At 44.6% G+C, this 18403-nt stretch overlaps 8 protein-coding genes across 8 annotated transcripts; 4 read left to right on the top strand and 4 right to left on the bottom strand.

Moving 5' to 3' along the window:
* Window positions 1–341: 341 nt before the first annotated feature.
* Window positions 342–2039, top strand: N7483_005500 (uncharacterized protein; the record flags this gene model as incomplete). The annotated part of the gene is made up of 3 exons (XM_057088937.1): window positions 342–521; window positions 586–693; window positions 756–2039. 3 exons carry the CDS (start codon window positions 342–344, stop codon window positions 2037–2039), a joined length of 1572 nt encoding a protein of 523 aa, XP_056948766.1.
* Window positions 2040–4760: 2721 nt separating this feature from the next.
* N7483_005499 (40S ribosomal protein eS24) lies at window positions 4761–5594 on the bottom strand (the record flags this gene model as incomplete). The annotated part of the gene is made up of 3 exons (XM_057088936.1): window positions 4761–4837; window positions 4999–5246; window positions 5518–5594. The coding sequence occupies 3 exons, from the start codon at window positions 5592–5594 to the stop codon at window positions 4761–4763; spliced, it is 402 nt and encodes a 133-aa protein (XP_056948765.1).
* Window positions 5595–6006: 412 nt separating this feature from the next.
* N7483_005498 (uncharacterized protein) lies at window positions 6007–6710 on the bottom strand (the record flags this gene model as incomplete). The annotated part of the gene is made up of 2 exons (XM_057088935.1): window positions 6007–6446; window positions 6527–6710. The coding sequence occupies 2 exons, from the start codon at window positions 6708–6710 to the stop codon at window positions 6007–6009; spliced, it is 624 nt and encodes a 207-aa protein (XP_056948764.1).
* An 85-nt stretch (window positions 6711–6795) lies between these two features.
* Window positions 6796–8166, bottom strand: N7483_005497 (uncharacterized protein; the record flags this gene model as incomplete). The annotated part of the gene is made up of 2 exons (XM_057088934.1): window positions 6796–7797; window positions 7870–8166. The coding sequence occupies 2 exons, from the start codon at window positions 8164–8166 to the stop codon at window positions 6796–6798; spliced, it is 1299 nt and encodes a 432-aa protein (XP_056948763.1).
* Window positions 8167–9702: 1536 nt separating this feature from the next.
* On the top strand, window positions 9703–10143 carry N7483_005496 (uncharacterized protein; the record flags this gene model as incomplete). The annotated part of the gene is made up of 1 exon (XM_057088933.1): window positions 9703–10143. One exon carries the CDS (start codon window positions 9703–9705, stop codon window positions 10141–10143), a length of 441 nt encoding a protein of 146 aa, XP_056948762.1.
* A 1180-nt stretch (window positions 10144–11323) lies between these two features.
* On the top strand, window positions 11324–12609 carry N7483_005495 (uncharacterized protein; the record flags this gene model as incomplete). Its single annotated transcript, XM_057088932.1, has 4 exons — window positions 11324–11590; window positions 11646–12116; window positions 12172–12257; window positions 12315–12609. 4 exons carry the CDS (start codon window positions 11324–11326, stop codon window positions 12607–12609), a joined length of 1119 nt encoding a protein of 372 aa, XP_056948761.1.
* Window positions 12610–12999: 390 nt separating this feature from the next.
* On the bottom strand, window positions 13000–13877 carry N7483_005494 (Short-chain dehydrogenase/reductase SDR; the record flags this gene model as incomplete). Its single annotated transcript, XM_057088931.1, has 3 exons — window positions 13000–13171; window positions 13237–13774; window positions 13844–13877. 3 exons carry the CDS (start codon window positions 13875–13877, stop codon window positions 13000–13002), a joined length of 744 nt encoding a protein of 247 aa, XP_056948760.1.
* Window positions 13878–16665: 2788 nt separating this feature from the next.
* Window positions 16666–18058, top strand: N7483_005493 (protein-lysine N-methyltransferase; the record flags this gene model as incomplete). Its single annotated transcript, XM_057088930.1, has 4 exons — window positions 16666–16896; window positions 17034–17657; window positions 17743–17878; window positions 17940–18058. The coding sequence occupies 4 exons, from the start codon at window positions 16666–16668 to the stop codon at window positions 18056–18058; spliced, it is 1110 nt and encodes a 369-aa protein (XP_056948759.1).
* Window positions 18059–18403: the final 345 nt, after the last annotated feature.

Raw genomic sequence — 18403 nt, 5'->3', positions numbered from 1 at the left:
AACATGAAAAATTCAAATCGGACCTACATACAAAACTTCCCCCCCTAAAAAAATCCCCATAGAGAAGAAGAGAGAGAGACCTAGACCTACACATTTATTGTGAGTAAAGCACACTTAAATCTAGCCCTACTCGCCAGAGACATCTTCTTTCTTTCTCCTATTTCCCCCTCTCCACCACTTCATTTATTACCCAGACATGACCCATCATTGACTTTAAAGGAACATAGGTATCTTCTTGTTGCGCTGAATCGTCTCTTCCTTTATTTCATTTTTTTTTCTGGTATGAATGCATCAGCTCAACTGTCTGACAAGTTATGCTGACTGGTTTCAGTGCTTCAGCAATGGACTCTTACTATCCAGAGAAGATCGTCTTTGACCACTCTCGACATGATTCGCTCTCTCGCTCGATGAGAAGTATGAATCGACATGAGATGGGAGATCGGTCGAATACCTGTGGTAGTCCGTCAACGGATTTAGATGCCAAGTTACGCAACACGCAACGACGCCGTGTTCCAGTGGCGGTAAGCTGAAGTCGAATTCATCAGTCATATGAAGACACTCTTCTAATATTGTCTCCTCCATCAGTGTCACCGATGTCGAAAAAGGAAGATCAAGTGCAGTGGTGATGCTGGAGATGGCCAAGGCTGCTCCAACTGCCGTAGCTCTGGGAGTAAAGACTGCCAATTCTTTCGAGTAAGTATAGTATAAGGGCACCACGAAGATTTATCTAGGAGACTAATGATCGTTCTTATCAGGTGAGAGCTCACAATCTTGATGATAAAGAGATAACTGCACACCACAAGGCGAAAGGATGGGATCCTTACCTGAACATGGGAGTAGCTGCACCATCCCAGCTTGGGATACCGAGCCATGCTCAACAAAAAGCAGCACTTGCCTCTATGAGGTCTCCACAGACTCCGACTCACCATGCCGCGTTTCAGCGTACACCGGATTTTGATCTTAATCCAGCGGATGCCCATGTCTTTCAGCGATCCGGAATTGCAAATGCCATACTGTATGAGGATGAGCCACCGGTCAACTTCACCCAGTCCTCTCAGTACATGATGCCAAATGCACCTGGAGTGATGATGGATTACGGATCACCTGTTTGGACCAAAGGCTGGGACTCTATGTCCAACACTGGCAGAACGTCTAATGGGGGCATATATCCTGAACTACAGACAAATGCCTCGATGAATCAACCGCAGTTTGCCTACATGCTACCCAGTCAAGGTCACCCTTTATCTGAGCTTCCCCCGTCCACAAATACTGCTATGAGTGCAGTTTCCTCTCCTGATATGTCTGGATCAGACCGTACCTTGCCCACTCCCACTTCTCGGAACCAGCAAGGTCCTGTCCCTAATCTGGGATTTCTTCCCACTGAGGGAAATTCGAACATGTCTTGGTCTCCACCCGATTTCAAAGGAGATTTCAAAGGGGTATTTTGGAGTCCACGTGTAGCAACCTCTATTGGAAGCCCACAACAGACTATTCCAAGCAATGTTCCCTTTACCAGCAGTCCTGAACTCTTAAACAAGGGTGTCAATGCTCCAGATCTGATCTTCACATATCCCACTACCTCCGAAGATTCAAACACAGCTCTACTTTGCTCTTCTTCTATATCTTCCGCAGCATTACCATCTACAGCAAGCAGCGTCACCTCCACATACCCTATCCTTGGAACGCTTGATACCGCATCAGACTACTCAAGTATGGCCAGCGACATCAAACCAATTCGAAAATCCTCCCGAGACCACACCCGTGCCGGCCAACGGCATCATGCACTGACCAACGAATGTACCTCGGACATCTATGGATACAGCAGCAGTGCAAAGCGTAAGGCACGTGGTGGCTCTGACCCCGATACCCGTACCCTTGTCAGTGGGCTACCATACACTCGTGTGCAGCATCGGGACTCACCCGGCACTAGCTTCTCATTCAATTTACTTCCGGAAGCACTGCCCGAGTATCACCGTGCTGTGGTCGAGAACGTACATCGCCCACCTGTTGAGCCCTTGGGTAACCAGGGAGCTTACTAGGGAGTCTTCGTAACCACACACCTCAAACACTTCTTTTTGGATGGCGTTTCTTTGCTTGCTTTTTTTCTTGATTTGGAATCTTTCTTGTGTTCTTGACTTGTGATTGAAAATTCTGTGTTGATGAACTTCTCAATGGATGGACAACCCACCCTCAAAAGTCCCAAAAGTACCGATCTTGGTGCTTGTGTATGGACGTCGAGCCAGATGGGTCGAATCGGAGTATATTCTTCATCCAGATCTCGCTCTTTTACTTCTGTTCTGTTATCACGCCTTGTTCTGAGATGACATGGATCAAAGTCTGGCTTTCCAACCGGAACACATCCGGACTTGACGGAGAGATCAGCCTCTTCTGCAGGGTCTATGGCATGCTTGTATGTCTGACTCTACGGTGGGACCATCATTGATCTTGTGGTGTTGCATATGTCTTACATCGTTTATTTCCCCGTTTTTGCCTTGTGTTTTTCTTACTATTGGTCCCTTGTGTACCTGCATGTTTTTTTTTCCCTTTCGTCTTTTTTTTTCGAGGCGACCCTCTTTGATCACGTTGGCTCTTTTTGGGTCTTCCTGCAAAATTCCCTTTTGCGTCATATTCTTCTGCAAAATACTTGGTTCGAGTCTGATTGGACACGGCAAATGTTCATACCCTGAAGCCGAGGCGGCATTTGTGTGGAGGCCATCTGCTATTTGTTATTTTGTTGCGTTGTACTTCGTTCTATTTCCCCATTCCTGCTTCTTCCTGTTTTGTCAAAGTTTCATTTCTGCCATGGTTGGTATCTTGATTTTTGTTTATCACATCTACCTTGTTCAAATATCACCAATCCTTGAAGCCAAAGCAAAGAAGAGAAAAAAAGTCTAAGCTTCGGGGTTTACCCTATCAATTCCTAGTTCTTTTCTTTCATTTTATTAATTTTACTCTTTGCACTGGAGGATATCTGTCTTTAACTATATCACTTTCCACGAAACTATCCCTTAATCACCCAAGAGTCGTGCATAATGATCTCTTTCCTACATGTTTTTGATCTTGATATGATGATCCGACTAATGAGCCCTCTATTTAATGATCACTTATTCTAATGAAAAAAACTGCAATCACATCTTATACCGTGGCATGAAACCCAGATGAAAACGTGTCCTCCTTCCTAAACCAGGACATCAGGACCTTGAAAAAGTCCTATGCATGTCCAGAGACTGCCCAGGTGATAGGTAGTACATTCCAATGTACCTGATTTGTCATTTGCGGGACATCCAGAAGTAGCTGAGTATACAAAGGTGGTACCTTCAATAGTAGCACTTCCTGAATTCTTGTAACCATACCAAGGACAGATATCCTGATCTTAGGCGTCCAAATTGAGACCAAAGGCAAGTCCTAGCCTAACTGCCGATGTCTCTCCCGAGTCAGATACCTAAGAAGGGAGTCTAGGGATGAAAGAGGAAAACAAAGAATACTAGTAAGCTGGGATGTCTCTTGAAGCTCTAAGCTCCCTTTTCTGGTAATCTGCGTTATCAAAAAGGAAATAGTAAAACCCAGCCCTGTGTAATCTCTGCACAACCCTATCCCCATAGACCCCATGATTTGGAATAAGTTGACCCTACATGCGTCTCGATGCTTGTAAGAGGGCTAATATCTTCCGACAGTATTTGAGATAACCTAAGTCGAGTGCTTCTATTTTCTGATTGTGGTGGTTTCAACCTGCCAGTGGTGGTGGAGCCATTTGCTTCAGTACAGAAGGGACAAGCAGATGGACTGTTCAAATTTAATCTGTGATATTGATAGATATGAAAACTGATTGAATTCAAAAGGTAGAATGTTGGATTGTCTACCTTCACAAGGTCAAGTTCCTGGGTATTACTATCACTTCCAACATTGAACATCAATTGATTGCCTTTGGGTATTGCCTAGGTGGGTAAGATGGACTGAGTTTGGGCTTTGTCGGGGTAGGTTGTGTGACTATACTTTGTAGATTCAAATGTTTCTCCAAGGATAGGGCGTTGAACTCTCAACATTTGAAGTAATCAATCTACAGTATACTAGTATAAAGAGCAATGAGTAGGGTTCAATGTTGCTTTGACTTGATCAATTGATGGAATGGGGCCAGACTATGGACCACATTCAAAGTCTTAATAGGTCTAGACCTTGAACTATTACCGCTTGGACTAAGTGTAGTGGCATGAAGGGTGGGGAGCAGCGAATGTCGGGGTAGGGTCATCACCATATACAGATCTACATCTACACTGAACAGACTATAGCTGAACAGAAACAAAACGTGCAATTCATACCGGGGAACCAGCCGAAGCCCGGATTCGTATCCCTCGCTGTTTTTGATTCGAAATTGATTATCCAACCCACGATAAAAAAAGAAAACCAACACTTGACGCCTTTTGAAAGGGTGGGGGAATCATCACATTTCACTAGAAACCAGAGTCTACCACATAATACAAAAAGTAGATCCGGCTCCCACAGGGGGGCATAACCACCTTTTTTTCCTTCTGGGGAATCAAGAGAATGGCCTCACAGTCGACAACAGAAACATATTTTCTTTTCTTTGCATTGTGTCGATGAAAAACCACCTCCGTCATCATCCACCAGAGACCACAACTGCCTTCAATTTCCAGAGGAAAGAGAAAATTGAAGACAGACGGGCACTCCAGAAATCCACCAAGCCACCAAACGTTTCACCATGCCATTCATGGATCCATAAAGATTCAAGGAGGGCGAGACGCTTAGTCCTTGGACTTCTTGGGACCCTTGACCTTGGCGACACCGCGGAACTTCTTGGAGCGGTTCTTGCGTTGCTTGCCTGTAATCAGTAGCGTGTCAGTGTGGGTGACCAATATACAGGGTCAGGCCTTGTTCAGGGCCACCTCACGAAGAGGTAAATATCAAGATCCCACAAGTGGGAAAATGATATTTTGGAACACAAGTTCCGAACAATCGAGGGGATAAAGGGGTAAGACATACGCTGCTGGCGAGAAGGCTTCTCGATCTTGTCGGCAACACCGATGCGGACGAGGCGGTAGTGGGGCTCGAACTTCTTCAGGGCCTCCTGGGAGTCGTAGACCAGAGCGAAGCCAGTGGACTTGCCACCACCGTACTGTGTGCGGAAACCGAAGACGGAGACCTGGTCCTTGTTGGACTTGTACAGGTCGGCCAGCTTCTCACGGAGCTCGTCTTTGGAGACGTTGGGGCGGTTAGGGTGAAGGACATCACTGAATAGCAGAGAGAAAAGTCAGTCGCGTGGTCTTATTGGATATTTGTCGTGTCTGTGGGCAGCAAATTTTCGCAAAATTGACGACAATCCGGAACGTTTCCTTGTTGCATTCGAGTCGCTGGGCTTCGCTTCATTTTTCCTTCATTCTTTGATGGTTGTGTGTTGCCAGGTCGAATAGGTCGTATTTCGATCTCTTGCTCGAGGATTCGTGGATTTGTGCCAATTTGCATATGCGCCTAGACCGGAGGAAAAAGAGAGGGGTTTCTTACACGACCATCTGCTTACGGGCAAGCAGAGGGTTGCGGATGAACTTGCGAGTCCGCAGAGTAACGGGAGCGTCGGACATTTTGGTGGTGAGTGGTGATGCGAAGGTCGGATGTCGAATGATTGAGGACGATGATGGACTTTCAATTTTCGTGTGCGTCGCTCGGCTACGGCTTAACGCTAGTCTGATTTGGGAAATGCTGAGGTAAGATATCAAGCCAATCACGGGATTGCTGACTCATTGATCTCTTATCGCCCCAAGCTTATCGCCATCAGTTATCGGTCGCTTATCGGGCCTCAATATACTCCATAGTCAGTCCACGATATTATTAGTTGGCTGAGATTTATTTTATCTGTAATCAAATTAAGTTGTATTTGAGAAGTATTCTGGTCTGATACAGTTTTGGTCTCATGATCATAAGTTCCAATGTTCATTTGCTATTTCTTCAGCGCTACCTATCAAATAAGTGCCTCACAATCGCAGTTGTCATCATTTACTCGCACTCATCATCATCATCATCATCTATGGGTGGCCTGATCCCATCTCTATTCAAAATACCAAGGAGACTCCGATTAACTCTCTCAAAATCTCTTGTGGCTTTGTTTGAGGACTCGATATTGTCAGGCTTTAGGATTTCTTCGCCGAGCCTCTTGGTTGTCGCCAGATCCATGTACTGGAGTATCATGGCATTGGTCAACATGCCATTCCAAAACTCATGGATTTTCTTGCTGCAATCTTCCAGTCGCTTGAGAGTATCTAGAGCAAAGACCATCAGATTCAATGATGTCTTTAGACGTGCATGCTCAGATCTAGCATTCGAGATCGCGTCCATGATGTTTTTGCCTCGTTCACCTGGTGAAGAGGCTACAATCAATCCTCCGACAAACAAAGATCCAGCGGCAGCGAAATCTTGCATCGCAACACCGGTAGATTCTGAAAATATAGTCCGGTCAAGTCCTATGTCATAGTTAACGTCTATCCAACTGACCAGCGCGCAAAGCAAGGAAGCTTACCAGCAACTGAAGTTGCAATAGGTCCCCAGAGCCACGCGTCAATCTTGTCATGATCGGAATTGAGAATATTCACGAAGCCCTCGGCTGACTCCAGCTGATCAATGATGATAATCTTTTGATAGTTCAAGCCTGTTCTCACATCGTCAATGTCCTTGAGTATCTTGGCGGCAGCTTCGCGGCACATTGCGGTCTGTCTTTCTAACACTTTGCACCACATCTTCGTATGAGTGGCCATCTTCTTTCCTGCTTTTACGGCAATTTTTTCCTTGTCATCCCAATAAGCTTCCTGGTACTCCTTGGTCACGTCTCAGTAGATGGCTTTCCAGGTAGACGCTGTGGGTGATGCCAAATGTCTTGAGCCTGTCAAAGAATAGATAAAGAGCTGTCGCGGATTCAACATATCGCGATTTCAAGATTCTTGCCAGCCCACGCAGATCCAGCCGAGCTCCAGGAGAAGCAACGCCAATACTTGTCACTCCAAATTGTGGCATCCAGCTCTCCCATTTGAGTATGCCTTTGTTTGTATCTTGATTTCTCAGTTCGCGGTTGACTATCCGTCTATACAGAGTTCCGTTTTCACCCAGGCCCACAAGGCCCATATCGGTAGCCGTGAACTCGGAAAACGCCCTAACTTGAAGCTTTTCCTCGGCTTTGTAGGTGTGCTCGACAAAATTCATAGTCAAGTTCCAGGTGCAGTTATTGGAGTCCAAGCCGACGACTTTATCATTCCAGTAGGCGATCTTTTTCCAAGTCACAGTTTCATTTCTGGTGTTGCTCATTTTTTGGAACGAAGCGGCGTCGACTAGGCGATCATTATTGGAAACCATGATCGTCCCATCTCCAGTCAAAATTATCAGGTGGAACAGGATCTTAGTACAGTCCATCGAAAGAGCTGCATATGAGATCACGCTGAGAAGGTTCGTATCAGGGAGACACTGATCACCCACCTTCTCCCAGCTATCTTCATAAAGCGACGGCCAGTGATTCACAGCTTTGTTGATGAGAGGGTCATCCTCCGACCGATGTCTCTTTCGCCAAAGAGACCTCCCCACTGCGAAGCATAGATCCCCTTGATAAGGAAAAAAGTGGTTTGCCTGGCCCTCGGTGAGGTTCACACCATCAGGCTTGGGGCCAAATAAAGTCCATTTTTCGCTAATCACCTTCTCCAAGGGAGTTGAAATGGTATTGATATAGACGATATCATCGCCCTTGATCCCTACAATGGGAGCCCTGTTCAGAGTCGCATCACACCTCTTCAGGTACGGATGGTCCTAATTATCGAAGATCCATCTGTTAATACATGAGATCCGATCAAAGGCATATAGAGGTTACAAGGCACATACTGAAACATCGTCGAGGCAGCGCCTGATGTCCTTCATTTCATCCGCTAGCTTGGACAGCAGAACGGTTTGGGCCTTGGTTCCCAGAGGAGGAGCACCTAAAATGCCACGGGTCAAGTTCTTGATGGCCGTGTTCATATCGCCTGGCTGAACGGTCATATCAGGAAATGAAGTATCCTCTATGGAAGAGAGAAGTGCCTTTTCATTTAAATTGGCATCGGCATGAAGATTGCTCATTCGCGCCTCTGTCTGCTCTTCGGGCGGCATATTGCTTGCAGCGAGTCCACTTGAGCTGGACATGATCAGTGGTAAACAAGGACTTGAGTTGAAGATCTTGAAGTGCTCCAATGTCTGGGAAAATGGAAAGATTGGCAAATAGTTTCAAAAATGAGAAGAATGGCCATATTTCACCTTTTATATTTCAGTCTACTCATACGCCCGGCGTACTCCGTACTTGAAAAAGAATCCTCAACGATCATCGCAAGTCACTTTCCGCATAGTCCAATCGTTACCATTGCCTGTAACTTTGTGCGCGCTACGGGCTATTTTCAATGCTGAAATGGAGAGGGCCTAAGAGTACAGTATTTTTAGCCGACGATTTTTATTTCAAAGGAGAGGAGACCGATATCACCACGACTCATGAGGACTCGGAAGATAGCTCGTATGACAGCGGCTATTTTCTCCTCGATATTTGAGTGCCGCAAAAAAACAAAATCTTGGCAGCTGAATGATGCTCTCAGCTCCAGATGTTGCCGCAGTCATCGTGGACTCGGATGTAATGAACATGTTCGTTCCAGAATCCAGCTATCGGGAATCGGATTGGTGTGAGATCCAAGATGGCGCACCGCTGTTCATCGGCAGCCTCGAACCCCCCAATTTTGGTACTTAACTTGGAGTATTTATCAGATATGATGTTCAAGGATCTGGTCTTCTCTGCCGAGGTCCTGGGGAGGTGTTCTAGGCCCAAGCACCCCACCCCGTACACGGCAGCTTTAGACGAGTTGAAGTGGGGCGAATATTGAAGCCCCAAGAGCCACCCCAACGAAGCCTAAGGCTCTCCAATGCCTGAGGCTCTAGAATGATGGAGTGCTCTTTTCTAAACCTCTACGAATCAAAGACAATGGGTACCTTGAGATTATATTTTGCACTATTCATCACTTCCAAGTGTTTCCACTCATTTGGCTAAGTATCTCTATACATAGGACCAAATGTGTAGTGTGTTTGGTTTTCAGGCTGAACGTCACGGTATATTTAGTGCACAACATCATAGGTAATTATATGGACGCCCCCTGCCGAAATTCCTCGATTCCATGTCGAATTCATGGCTGATTGATGGCCTCGGGTGATTAGCGAGTTTAGTGCCAGACTAAACAGGACTAATGGCCGTAAGTCATTGTTCTGCATACTACATAGTTCAGTTATAGCCATAACACTCGGAAATCATAACCTTGAAAGGGTTTAACTTTGAATGCTTAATATCTACTTCGATGATGATAAAAATGTTTTATTTCTAGATCAGATATCCATATCATGGATTGATTGAGTCTCCAGATGTCAGCTAATAGTGTAGAGATGAAATATCATGATCGATATTCACTGGCAAGAATTGAATAGCACTTTGAGATTTTAGCAAGTATGCCAGTTGGGACAACTTGGATCAACTTGAGCAGATAATTAAATCAAGATTCAAAACACCTGCCGCTCACACATGTGCATATGCAGCTATTTGATGGGACAAAAGTTCCAGTTCGCCATCTGTAATAGAAAGTCGGAAGCCCTGTAATCACATGTACCATCCCATCTACCATCAAGATTCTCTTGGATTTTAATTTTCGAATGATTTGGGAGGGAATCCAAGCTGCAAAGATTAATACAGCACCAGCATTCAAGAGTGCAGTGACCTCTGCCCTTGTCTCTTTTCGAAAGCTGTCTTTTGTCACAACATCCACAATCTCGGCTACAACAGCCACCTTGATCGGAGCAATCCATTATCATCTCAGGGCGCAGAAACCATTTCTCATTCAATCTCAATTCCCGATAAGCCGTCTTCCACTGCAATGGAAGGATAGAGACCTCATTGTAAAGCTTAAGCTCTTGTTCTGTGTATTGCACCTGCATCTTCAGAAGCTGCTCATTGATCTCCTCAACTTGAAGCCTGGCACTGCTGCTCGACGAATCATCTTCGACAATCGCATTCTTTTGTATGGCTTTGAGTTTGTGACTCCAGGTTTCCTCAAGCTGATCAGTCCTGCGTATAGCCTGCTCGGCCCGGAATAAACGGATAAGATATACAGTTTTGACATTTTGCGACCTCCAGCGGACATGAGTAATGTTGCCTCTATCTTCCGAGTTGCACCTTTCGAAGCCCTTCTGTTTCAAATCGTTCCGAGTCACAATACTCTTAATATTGAATGATAGCATTTTGGGACACGCTCGGTACTAAAAGACTGGCTTATGAGATAGAAAAGGATCAAATTTGAAGCACTGACAATCCTGATTAATCAATAGTAACGGAGCAGGTGCAACAGTGCGGGCGAGAACTTTCAAATGATATTATATAACATTTGAATGCGAATGGGCATCATAATGATTCAAATGTTCCAAAAAAGGTCAACTTGAAGTTCTAGATAAATTACCTGCGGAGGGCTGAAAGTAGTGGCGGAGATGTCAATAACTAGTATACAGCACTTTAGTAATCCAAATGTCGCAACTGGACGCCGCCACCCAAAACAGCTCGGCTTATCATGATAACTAACGGCTCAACTATCTAGATATTTTAAGCTATTAACTATACAAATGGGAGGATAAGTTTTGAATGCTACTAGTAGATAGAAGCACTGGGACTTGAGGGAGACGGAATCACCCCCTTACGCGGTACACCGACATACCAACAGCAGGTTAACTACCTAAGAAAGACTTAACATTTGAAAAGATTAGTAACTACACGAATTATTTAAAGCTGAGCATATCGCATTACAAACATTGAATTTAAAGATTTGAAATAGCGTTGAGAGTCCACGTTGAGCTTTTGTTGAGATCCTTTCTCAAGAATGAGACTGTCCAGGGCTGCACCGTGACATGTATGTACATATCTCTGTATGTGAGATTTAATGTGCCAGCCTGAGTGTCACTAGAAACCTTCCCTCCGAACTCATTATTTACTGTTTCTCAACTTTTATCCGTGGAATGGATAGACATAAACAATGAATGCTTAGTTTGCATTTCCTAGATTCCAGATACACACCCCCAACTGCAACATTTGAAAAGGTGGGCCAGGCCCGCATTCCACGAGCTTTTTGAGAGACAAAAGCAACAAGCATATTTAAGACAAAATACTTCAGCTTTATGGCTCTGTCAATATCTAGCCCCGGAAGTCCCTCCTGGTCCAGCCGGGATTTTGTCTTTCGTCTCACCTCACCTATCCGCCAACCTCTCTTGCCTTAACCACCTGGGCAATATGTGGGCTCCTCAACTTCTCTTCCTGTCTATTTCTGCGCTGGCCAGCGCTTATCCAAACCCAGGTCCCTGTACCGGGGACTGTTGGACCCATGATCCGGCCATGATCCAGCGTGTTTCGGATGGTACATACTTCCGTTTTTCAACAGGCTCGGGTGTCAACACGATGACCTCGCCCTCAATTGAGGGTCCATGGAAGGATGTGGGCGCAGCGCTGCCGAAAGGTTCCGTAATCAAGCTGGACAATGTCGATAGCATGGACATTTGGGTATGTGCAGAAAAATATAACAACAGAGGAACCCGACTAATACAAAAGCTTCAAGGCTCCGGATCTCCATCACTTGGATGGCACCTACTACATGTATTATGTGTTATCCCAGCTCGGCACACAGAACTCGCAAATTGGTGTAGCAACCTCCACAACGTTAGAGCCAGGCTCATGGACCGATCACGGCGCAATTGGCCTTCCTGCAAACAGCGCGTACAATCGTATTGACCCTAGCTGGATCACTATTGACGGGAAGGAGTACTTGCAATTCGGATCCTACTGGAAAGATCTTTATCAGGTTGAATTAGCAACCTCGTTGAAGGTCAGCTCGGCGGTTCCACACCAACTGGCCTATAATGCTAGCCTGAATCACCGCGAAGAGGCCTCTTTCATCTTCCAGCATGGTGATTACTACTACCTCCTATACAGTGGTGGTATTGCTGGCTCCTACACAGCGACAAACCCACCTGTAGGCGAGGAATACCGAATTCATATGTGTCGCTCGACTACCGGAACCGGGGGCTTTGTAAGTCTTCACCAGAACCCTCAAAGCGAACATATTCTAACCTATTCCTATTCAGGTTGATAAGTCAGGCGCTTCATGCCTGAACTCAGGTGGCTCTATACTACTTGAGAGTCATGACCAGATCTATGCCCCTGGTGGACAGTACGTGACCTAAATTTCAAGACGATAAATAGATCATCTGCTGACAAGAGCTTTTAGGGGTGTCCTCACGGATAAGGAATTCGGCCTCTTCTTGTACTACCAGTACTATCCGCTTGCACTCAAGGAATCTGGTGGCGATGGCAACGACGGATACCGATATGGCTGGAACGAGCTGGGCTGGGAGGATGACTGGCCGTACGTGAAGGAGTCTGGAGCAGTCGTCAATGCCGGAATCTTATATCACGGAAACGAAGCCGCCCCAGAGGTAGAGGGTTCAGAGCATGTTGCCACAGCAGAGTTTGGCTCGCACGACGGCTCATTGGAAAATGAGGCGTATGTGAAGATCACTTGAAAGGCATCCATCAATGCAATAGATCGTGTTCGTGACTTTTTTTGCTAGAGTCACAGGGCCGATAATAATAGATCACGCCACTAGAATAGGGCAGACCTTAAATTCTTTCAGGCTAAGCTCAGTCTGATACCACCATGATATGATCGAACTCTTGGTTTTTCTTCTCTCTTATTTTCCCTTTTGCCTCTTTTCCTATTTTCCGGTTAAAGTCCACTTCGGAGAAATTCTAAATACGGACTATCCCAAAGCTGTCGGCATTCCATTCAAGGGCTCATCTCGAGAGGGTCTTCGGAGCCTTAAGATAATGCACAAATATGTACTACGGAATACTCTCAATTGGGTTCAAGTTGAATCGGATATACAGATCTGCATCTCCTCTAGGTATCATCTTCACCAGGCGATGGTTGTATCATCGAAACTCCAGAACTCTCCTGCACCATTTTCCTTGGTCAGTCCATCAATCTTAGGGATCAGTGCATTCACACTATCCTCAACTTCAACGAATGCGCTAGGATAACCTGCAGCACGGGCCGCGTCATTCCCAGAGACAGTCTTCACAGCTCTTCAACAAGAAGTTAGAAAATCAAAATACCAGAGGGAGCGGGAAAGGGATAATATACTACTTACCCGGGATGAATAGCCAAAGTAGCAATCTTCTCCTGCTCATAATTGATCTTGCGAACAAAGAAGTTGGCTGCAGCTTTACTGGCACCATAAGCGGCGACCTTCAATGGAATATCCTTGATACCAGTAATGGTACCCATCAAACTACTGATCAAGATGAATCGAGGTGATGGAGACTTCAGCAACAAGGGTAAAGTTGCCTGGAATAGACGAACAGGTCCGACAGTGTTCACATCTAGACTGTGTTGAATGTCCGTGATATTTGCATCAGCCACGGTCGTGAACTCGGCTGTGGGAAAGGTTCCTGCATTTGCAATAACAATGTCCAAGGATGAGATACCCTGGCTCACCAAGAAGTTGACAGCTTCTTTAGCATCAGTGTCGGAGGTGGCATCGATCTTAACTATAATCACTCGGCTTCCGTTTCCAGTCGGCAGGCGAGACAATGAGACTGATTCAGGTGAGTTCGGGTTGCGAACACTCGCGATCACAGTCACATTTTCACGGGTCAGGTATCTCTCAACCATCGCACGACCAATTCCTGGATTTTATCATATTAGTATTTTGTGGTTTGTCCATATCGTCAAATAGGAGCAATCTGACAACTAACCCTTGTTGGTACCGGAAATTAGGATGTTCGTCATGATGAAGATGTCACGTTGAATATGGAGGTCAGATCTCTATGTGAGATGAAGATTGGTATACTATATCGAACCTTTTACTCAGATTCAGTGTTGTCCAACCTTGGAAGTTCTTAGATGTTCCTTTTATAGGCACTACATGGTAAATGAGGCTATAATTAATACCATGGTCAATCAATTGATACATTCCAAAGTAGTTAGAAAACAATGATAAATCAGTTTCCTATTTATTTACAATCAATCAACATTTTAATTAAGGACCTCCACTACAGTGCTGCTAATAGTTCTGTGCCATCTGATTATTGTTCAATGGATGACAATTCTCACCTGGGCAGCATTCGAAGATAACATTTGAATGATTAATCGGGTTCTCATGGATTTACAATCAATTAATAATCAATTTCATTGCTTTCCAATGGTTGAATATTCTTACATAGACAAATCCTTCAAGTTGTCTAGTCACTAGTGTGCCGCTAGTGGAGACCACGACATTTAAGGTTGAATCTCGCGATACATGCAATCGATTCCATAATTCTATTTCTTGGTGAGAATCACATTGTGAACAGGATAATAAAGCAAAAAAAAGAGTAACAGATAGTCCCCTCATTTTGAGACAAGCTCCCAAACTAGGATATTATCATGCCACAGAAGTCTCAACATCCCTTTGCAAGAACTTCCAGTATTCGTCTTTGAATATCTCAAAATTTCGACGGCCTCCTTCACCACCTGGTATTGATATTCCTAGCGTGGCAAAGAATAGCTATCTGCGCCGGTGGCCGAAGGTCCAGCCGGATTAGATAGAAAATCGAAGTCGGAAAGTAATTCCTCCTCATACCTGGCCAACGGTGACTCGTGAAGGATCGTCAATGTTGAAGATGTGCTGATAGAATCCTGCAAGTTTGTTCTGATTTGTGACTGGGTTCGGCGTGAGGAATGGATATGACAGCTAATATCCAGCCAGAAAGATAATCTTACCAGGCCGTATATGTACCATCGACGAACTCAACCGTGATGTCTTGGCTGCTGGTATGTATGTTTTTAATTGGTATTTCTCATTCACACATTAGGCAACGTCCAAGCAGATACACGGATCTCGTCTTTCCCACGCTGAGAGACTTCCAGTGGAGCAGTGACGATTTTGTATAAATCAACAACTAGATCCGACGATGAGAAACTGCCTCCGACAACGAGACCTTTCTTCTTAGAATAGTCTGTCTTATCCCTCAAAGATTTCGAGTGCTCGAGTTGGTGAGGAAACTTTGAAAATGCGAAATCAAATCCAGGAATATCTGGGACTAGGATGACCGGATGCGATAATGACAGCGTCAGATTCTTCTTGCCACCAATAGTTCAGCACCCACGAGCCATCAGAATGTCCAGACTGTCGAAGTGTCAAGATCCATGGTTGTTGAGCTTTTCGACCTTTTCCACAGTCATGTTGAAAGAGGTGATGTGGATATAGCCCGTAAAAGGATCGTCCCGGGACTTTCTACAACAAAAAAGAGTCGATTTGGGTTGGGAGAGCCATAGCGTTCTATGAATAAGGGCGAGTTAACGTCCACCTGGGTATGGAAGGCATATATGTGACCTCGGGAAGGACGGAGCATTGGCGCTGACATCTGGGCATTACTATCGAGTATATCATAAATAGCGGTCCGCGCTTTTGTATCGTCAGCCCTGGTAGCAATGAGTGTAGCCCTGGAGAAGCCAGCTGGGAAAAATTGGCTAGAATTTTGTTTCGGGTTGGACTGGAGCCATACTACGAGAATACTATATCTGGTATGGGATCATAGATGATCCATATGCTACTAGCTTTTGAGGTTAATCACGTCTCTCATATAACCACATGCCCAGGTGGATTTTCTGGAAATTATGTGCTTTTCTCATCCTCAACATTAGCCTTGACTTAAGATATGCCTGATGGTCCAAGCCTATATCGTATGATAACCTAGCGAATAGTATCTTGATAATAGTTCATCCTTCTATATATACAACTAGGATTTGTAGAGTTTGAGCATAAGAAAAATATGTCCAAACTGAAATGCATTTGTTCCCTCAAAGGGATCAAAGGGGTTTTGCTATGCTGACCAGGTTAGGTGGCCTAGCCATCTGACCTGGTCGTGTCCCATTTACTGTCCGAGTACTGTCTGGTTACTGTCTCTTTTCGCCTCTTTTGGAACCTCAAAGGTCATCGGTTCAATTTGCACAGTCTCAAACGATTTCTTTTTTTTATCTTTTCGGTAAGTATACTCCTTGACAGTGGCGTTTATTTGGTCTACGTTTGAAAAAAGATGAGTGATGGGGTAGTGAGTTATGCAGGAATATAGTTGTTTTAAAATGTTTGTGGTGGTATATTATGATAGATGAAATCTAGTGTGTATCTTTGGTATTAGTTAGTATAGTGTATATCGTGTAGAAAATAATACTAATCTCCTATCCTACTATACTATAATATAGTAGGCTATTAGTAGATAAACCTAAAGCTATCTTATTAGAATATCATTTCTTATTTTCACAGCTATCAAAACATCGTTTTTAGCCCTTAACTACAGATATGAAGTATCCCTTTCGTTATCTTAAGACTGGACACTTCGAAGGGCTTAGATGCCACAATGTGGAGCTGGATGCACGAAAATGCCATGATCAATAGTGATGTTGATGTTGATGTAGTTCGGAGTTAAGATGTTCTGCTCCGATAAGATCCACGCTAAACCCGATATAGTAATACAGCGTCACTGCCGTTTTAACATTTTTGAACATTTCAAGCTTCAATCCAACGGCAACAGCACAAATGGCGGACACTATACGTACTTTAGCAGCTCAATACTTCCAATTGGTTGACCCACCACATCTATCTCTCCCACCAGACAATGTTCTCCTACGCCCCGAGGTCCAGACAGCACTATATGAGCACATGTTCGATGAATCATTAACCCCACTACCACCACCAACATATCGAACTCGAATTCTCAAGCTGCTCATTGCACGTATCGAGAATGCTATCATAGATCCAGAAGAGGATGTATGTTACCACAATTGCACAACTCGAGCCAACTCCAATTCAATGTTACAACAAAAATGTACATTGTGGCCGGAGCTTTGTCTTCTGCGCATCCAATTGATATGTATTAGCTGACAATTGCTTTTGTCACCGTATAGGAAATTCTCGATGATCTCATGTCATGCTGGGGTACTCTACTTGCTCAACCAAAACCAAGTGCGATAGAAGCAGCACAGCAACTTTCGCATGTCAAATACACTGCTCCACTCCAAACACAATCTCCTGCAAATTCAACACAACCACCATCCCCCTCGTCTACATCCGAATCCACAATCTCTTCAGAAAGAACTGTCATTACTGTCGAATCGCGCGGCGTCATTCTCTCTGGCGGTACAACCGGCAACCGCACATGGGAAGCGGCACTCCATCTAGGCTCATTCCTCGCTTCTCCAGCTGGAAAAGCTCTCGTGCACGGGAAAAGAGTGATTGAACTTGGCGCAGGAACAGGATTCATTTCTCTATTCTGTGCGCGACATCTCGGGGTACGCAGTGTTGTTGCGACGGATCGAGAACCTGTCCTCATTGAGAATATGAGGGAGTGTGTGCGCTTGAATTCGGGATCCGGTTATAAAAACTCAGAATCTGTCTTTGCGGATAAGGGACTGATTCCCATGTATCCTGCTATTTGGGATTGGGGGACTCCTTTGCAAAAGACTGACGATATGAGCTCTTTGGGAGACGACGAGGCTTTACAATTTGATGTTGCTCTTGGTGCGGATTTGGTATGTTTTATCTTTTTGCCTTTCTTTCGTGATTTTCTTTTTTTGAGTAACAAATTTTTATCTGATCGTTGCTAATAATCTCTAGATTTATGACACAGATTTGGTCCCCCTGCTGCTTTCGACTGTTCGAGATTTGTTCGAGAACTATGGAGTTGAGCAGTTCATCATTGCTTCGACTGTGCGCAATGAGAATACATTCAACACCTTCTTGAGAGGATGTGGTAAGTCGTGCTTTTCTCTCTCTTTATAGTGGCAAGCTACAAAAACTAATTTAGAGCATAGAAACAAACGAATTCAAAGCAGAGCATCTCCCATTTAAATCTACCGCCTCGGAAGAGCAGACTGGATTTTTCCATTCGACAAGTATCCCAATTCGAACTTATCGAATTTCTCGAGCATGAAGCTCCTCTAAGAAAGCTATGAACTACCCACATAGTCATATCAAATACCCATTTCAAACTACTCGTTGTTTTTTATTATGTGTTGGAAGACGGTATAATTCATGTGAGCAGCAAAACTAATCTAAAATAGTACCTCAGCGAATGGATTGTCTATCAGACAAAAGAGACCCCAATTCAAGGAAATAAACAAAGCCCCAAAGTCAAAATAAAACTTGTGGGCAATCAATAAGAGAACGTCTTTAGGGTATCATCATAGCAATAACATCAACAACGCCAACACGGCTCTACCCAAGACAGAGAACTGAGATCAACAACCAATGCAAGTCCAATACTGGATATACCACG

Source organism: Penicillium malachiteum, assembly GCF_028827825.1.
Source record: "Penicillium malachiteum strain IBT 17515 chromosome Unknown utg000002l:1.0-8849297.0:1.0-8852440.0, whole genome shotgun sequence".
NCBI lineage: Eukaryota > Fungi > Ascomycota > Eurotiomycetes > Eurotiales > Aspergillaceae > Penicillium > Penicillium malachiteum.
Note: the sequence above shows the minus strand (reverse complement) of the source record. Positions and strands in the feature narration are given on the sequence as shown.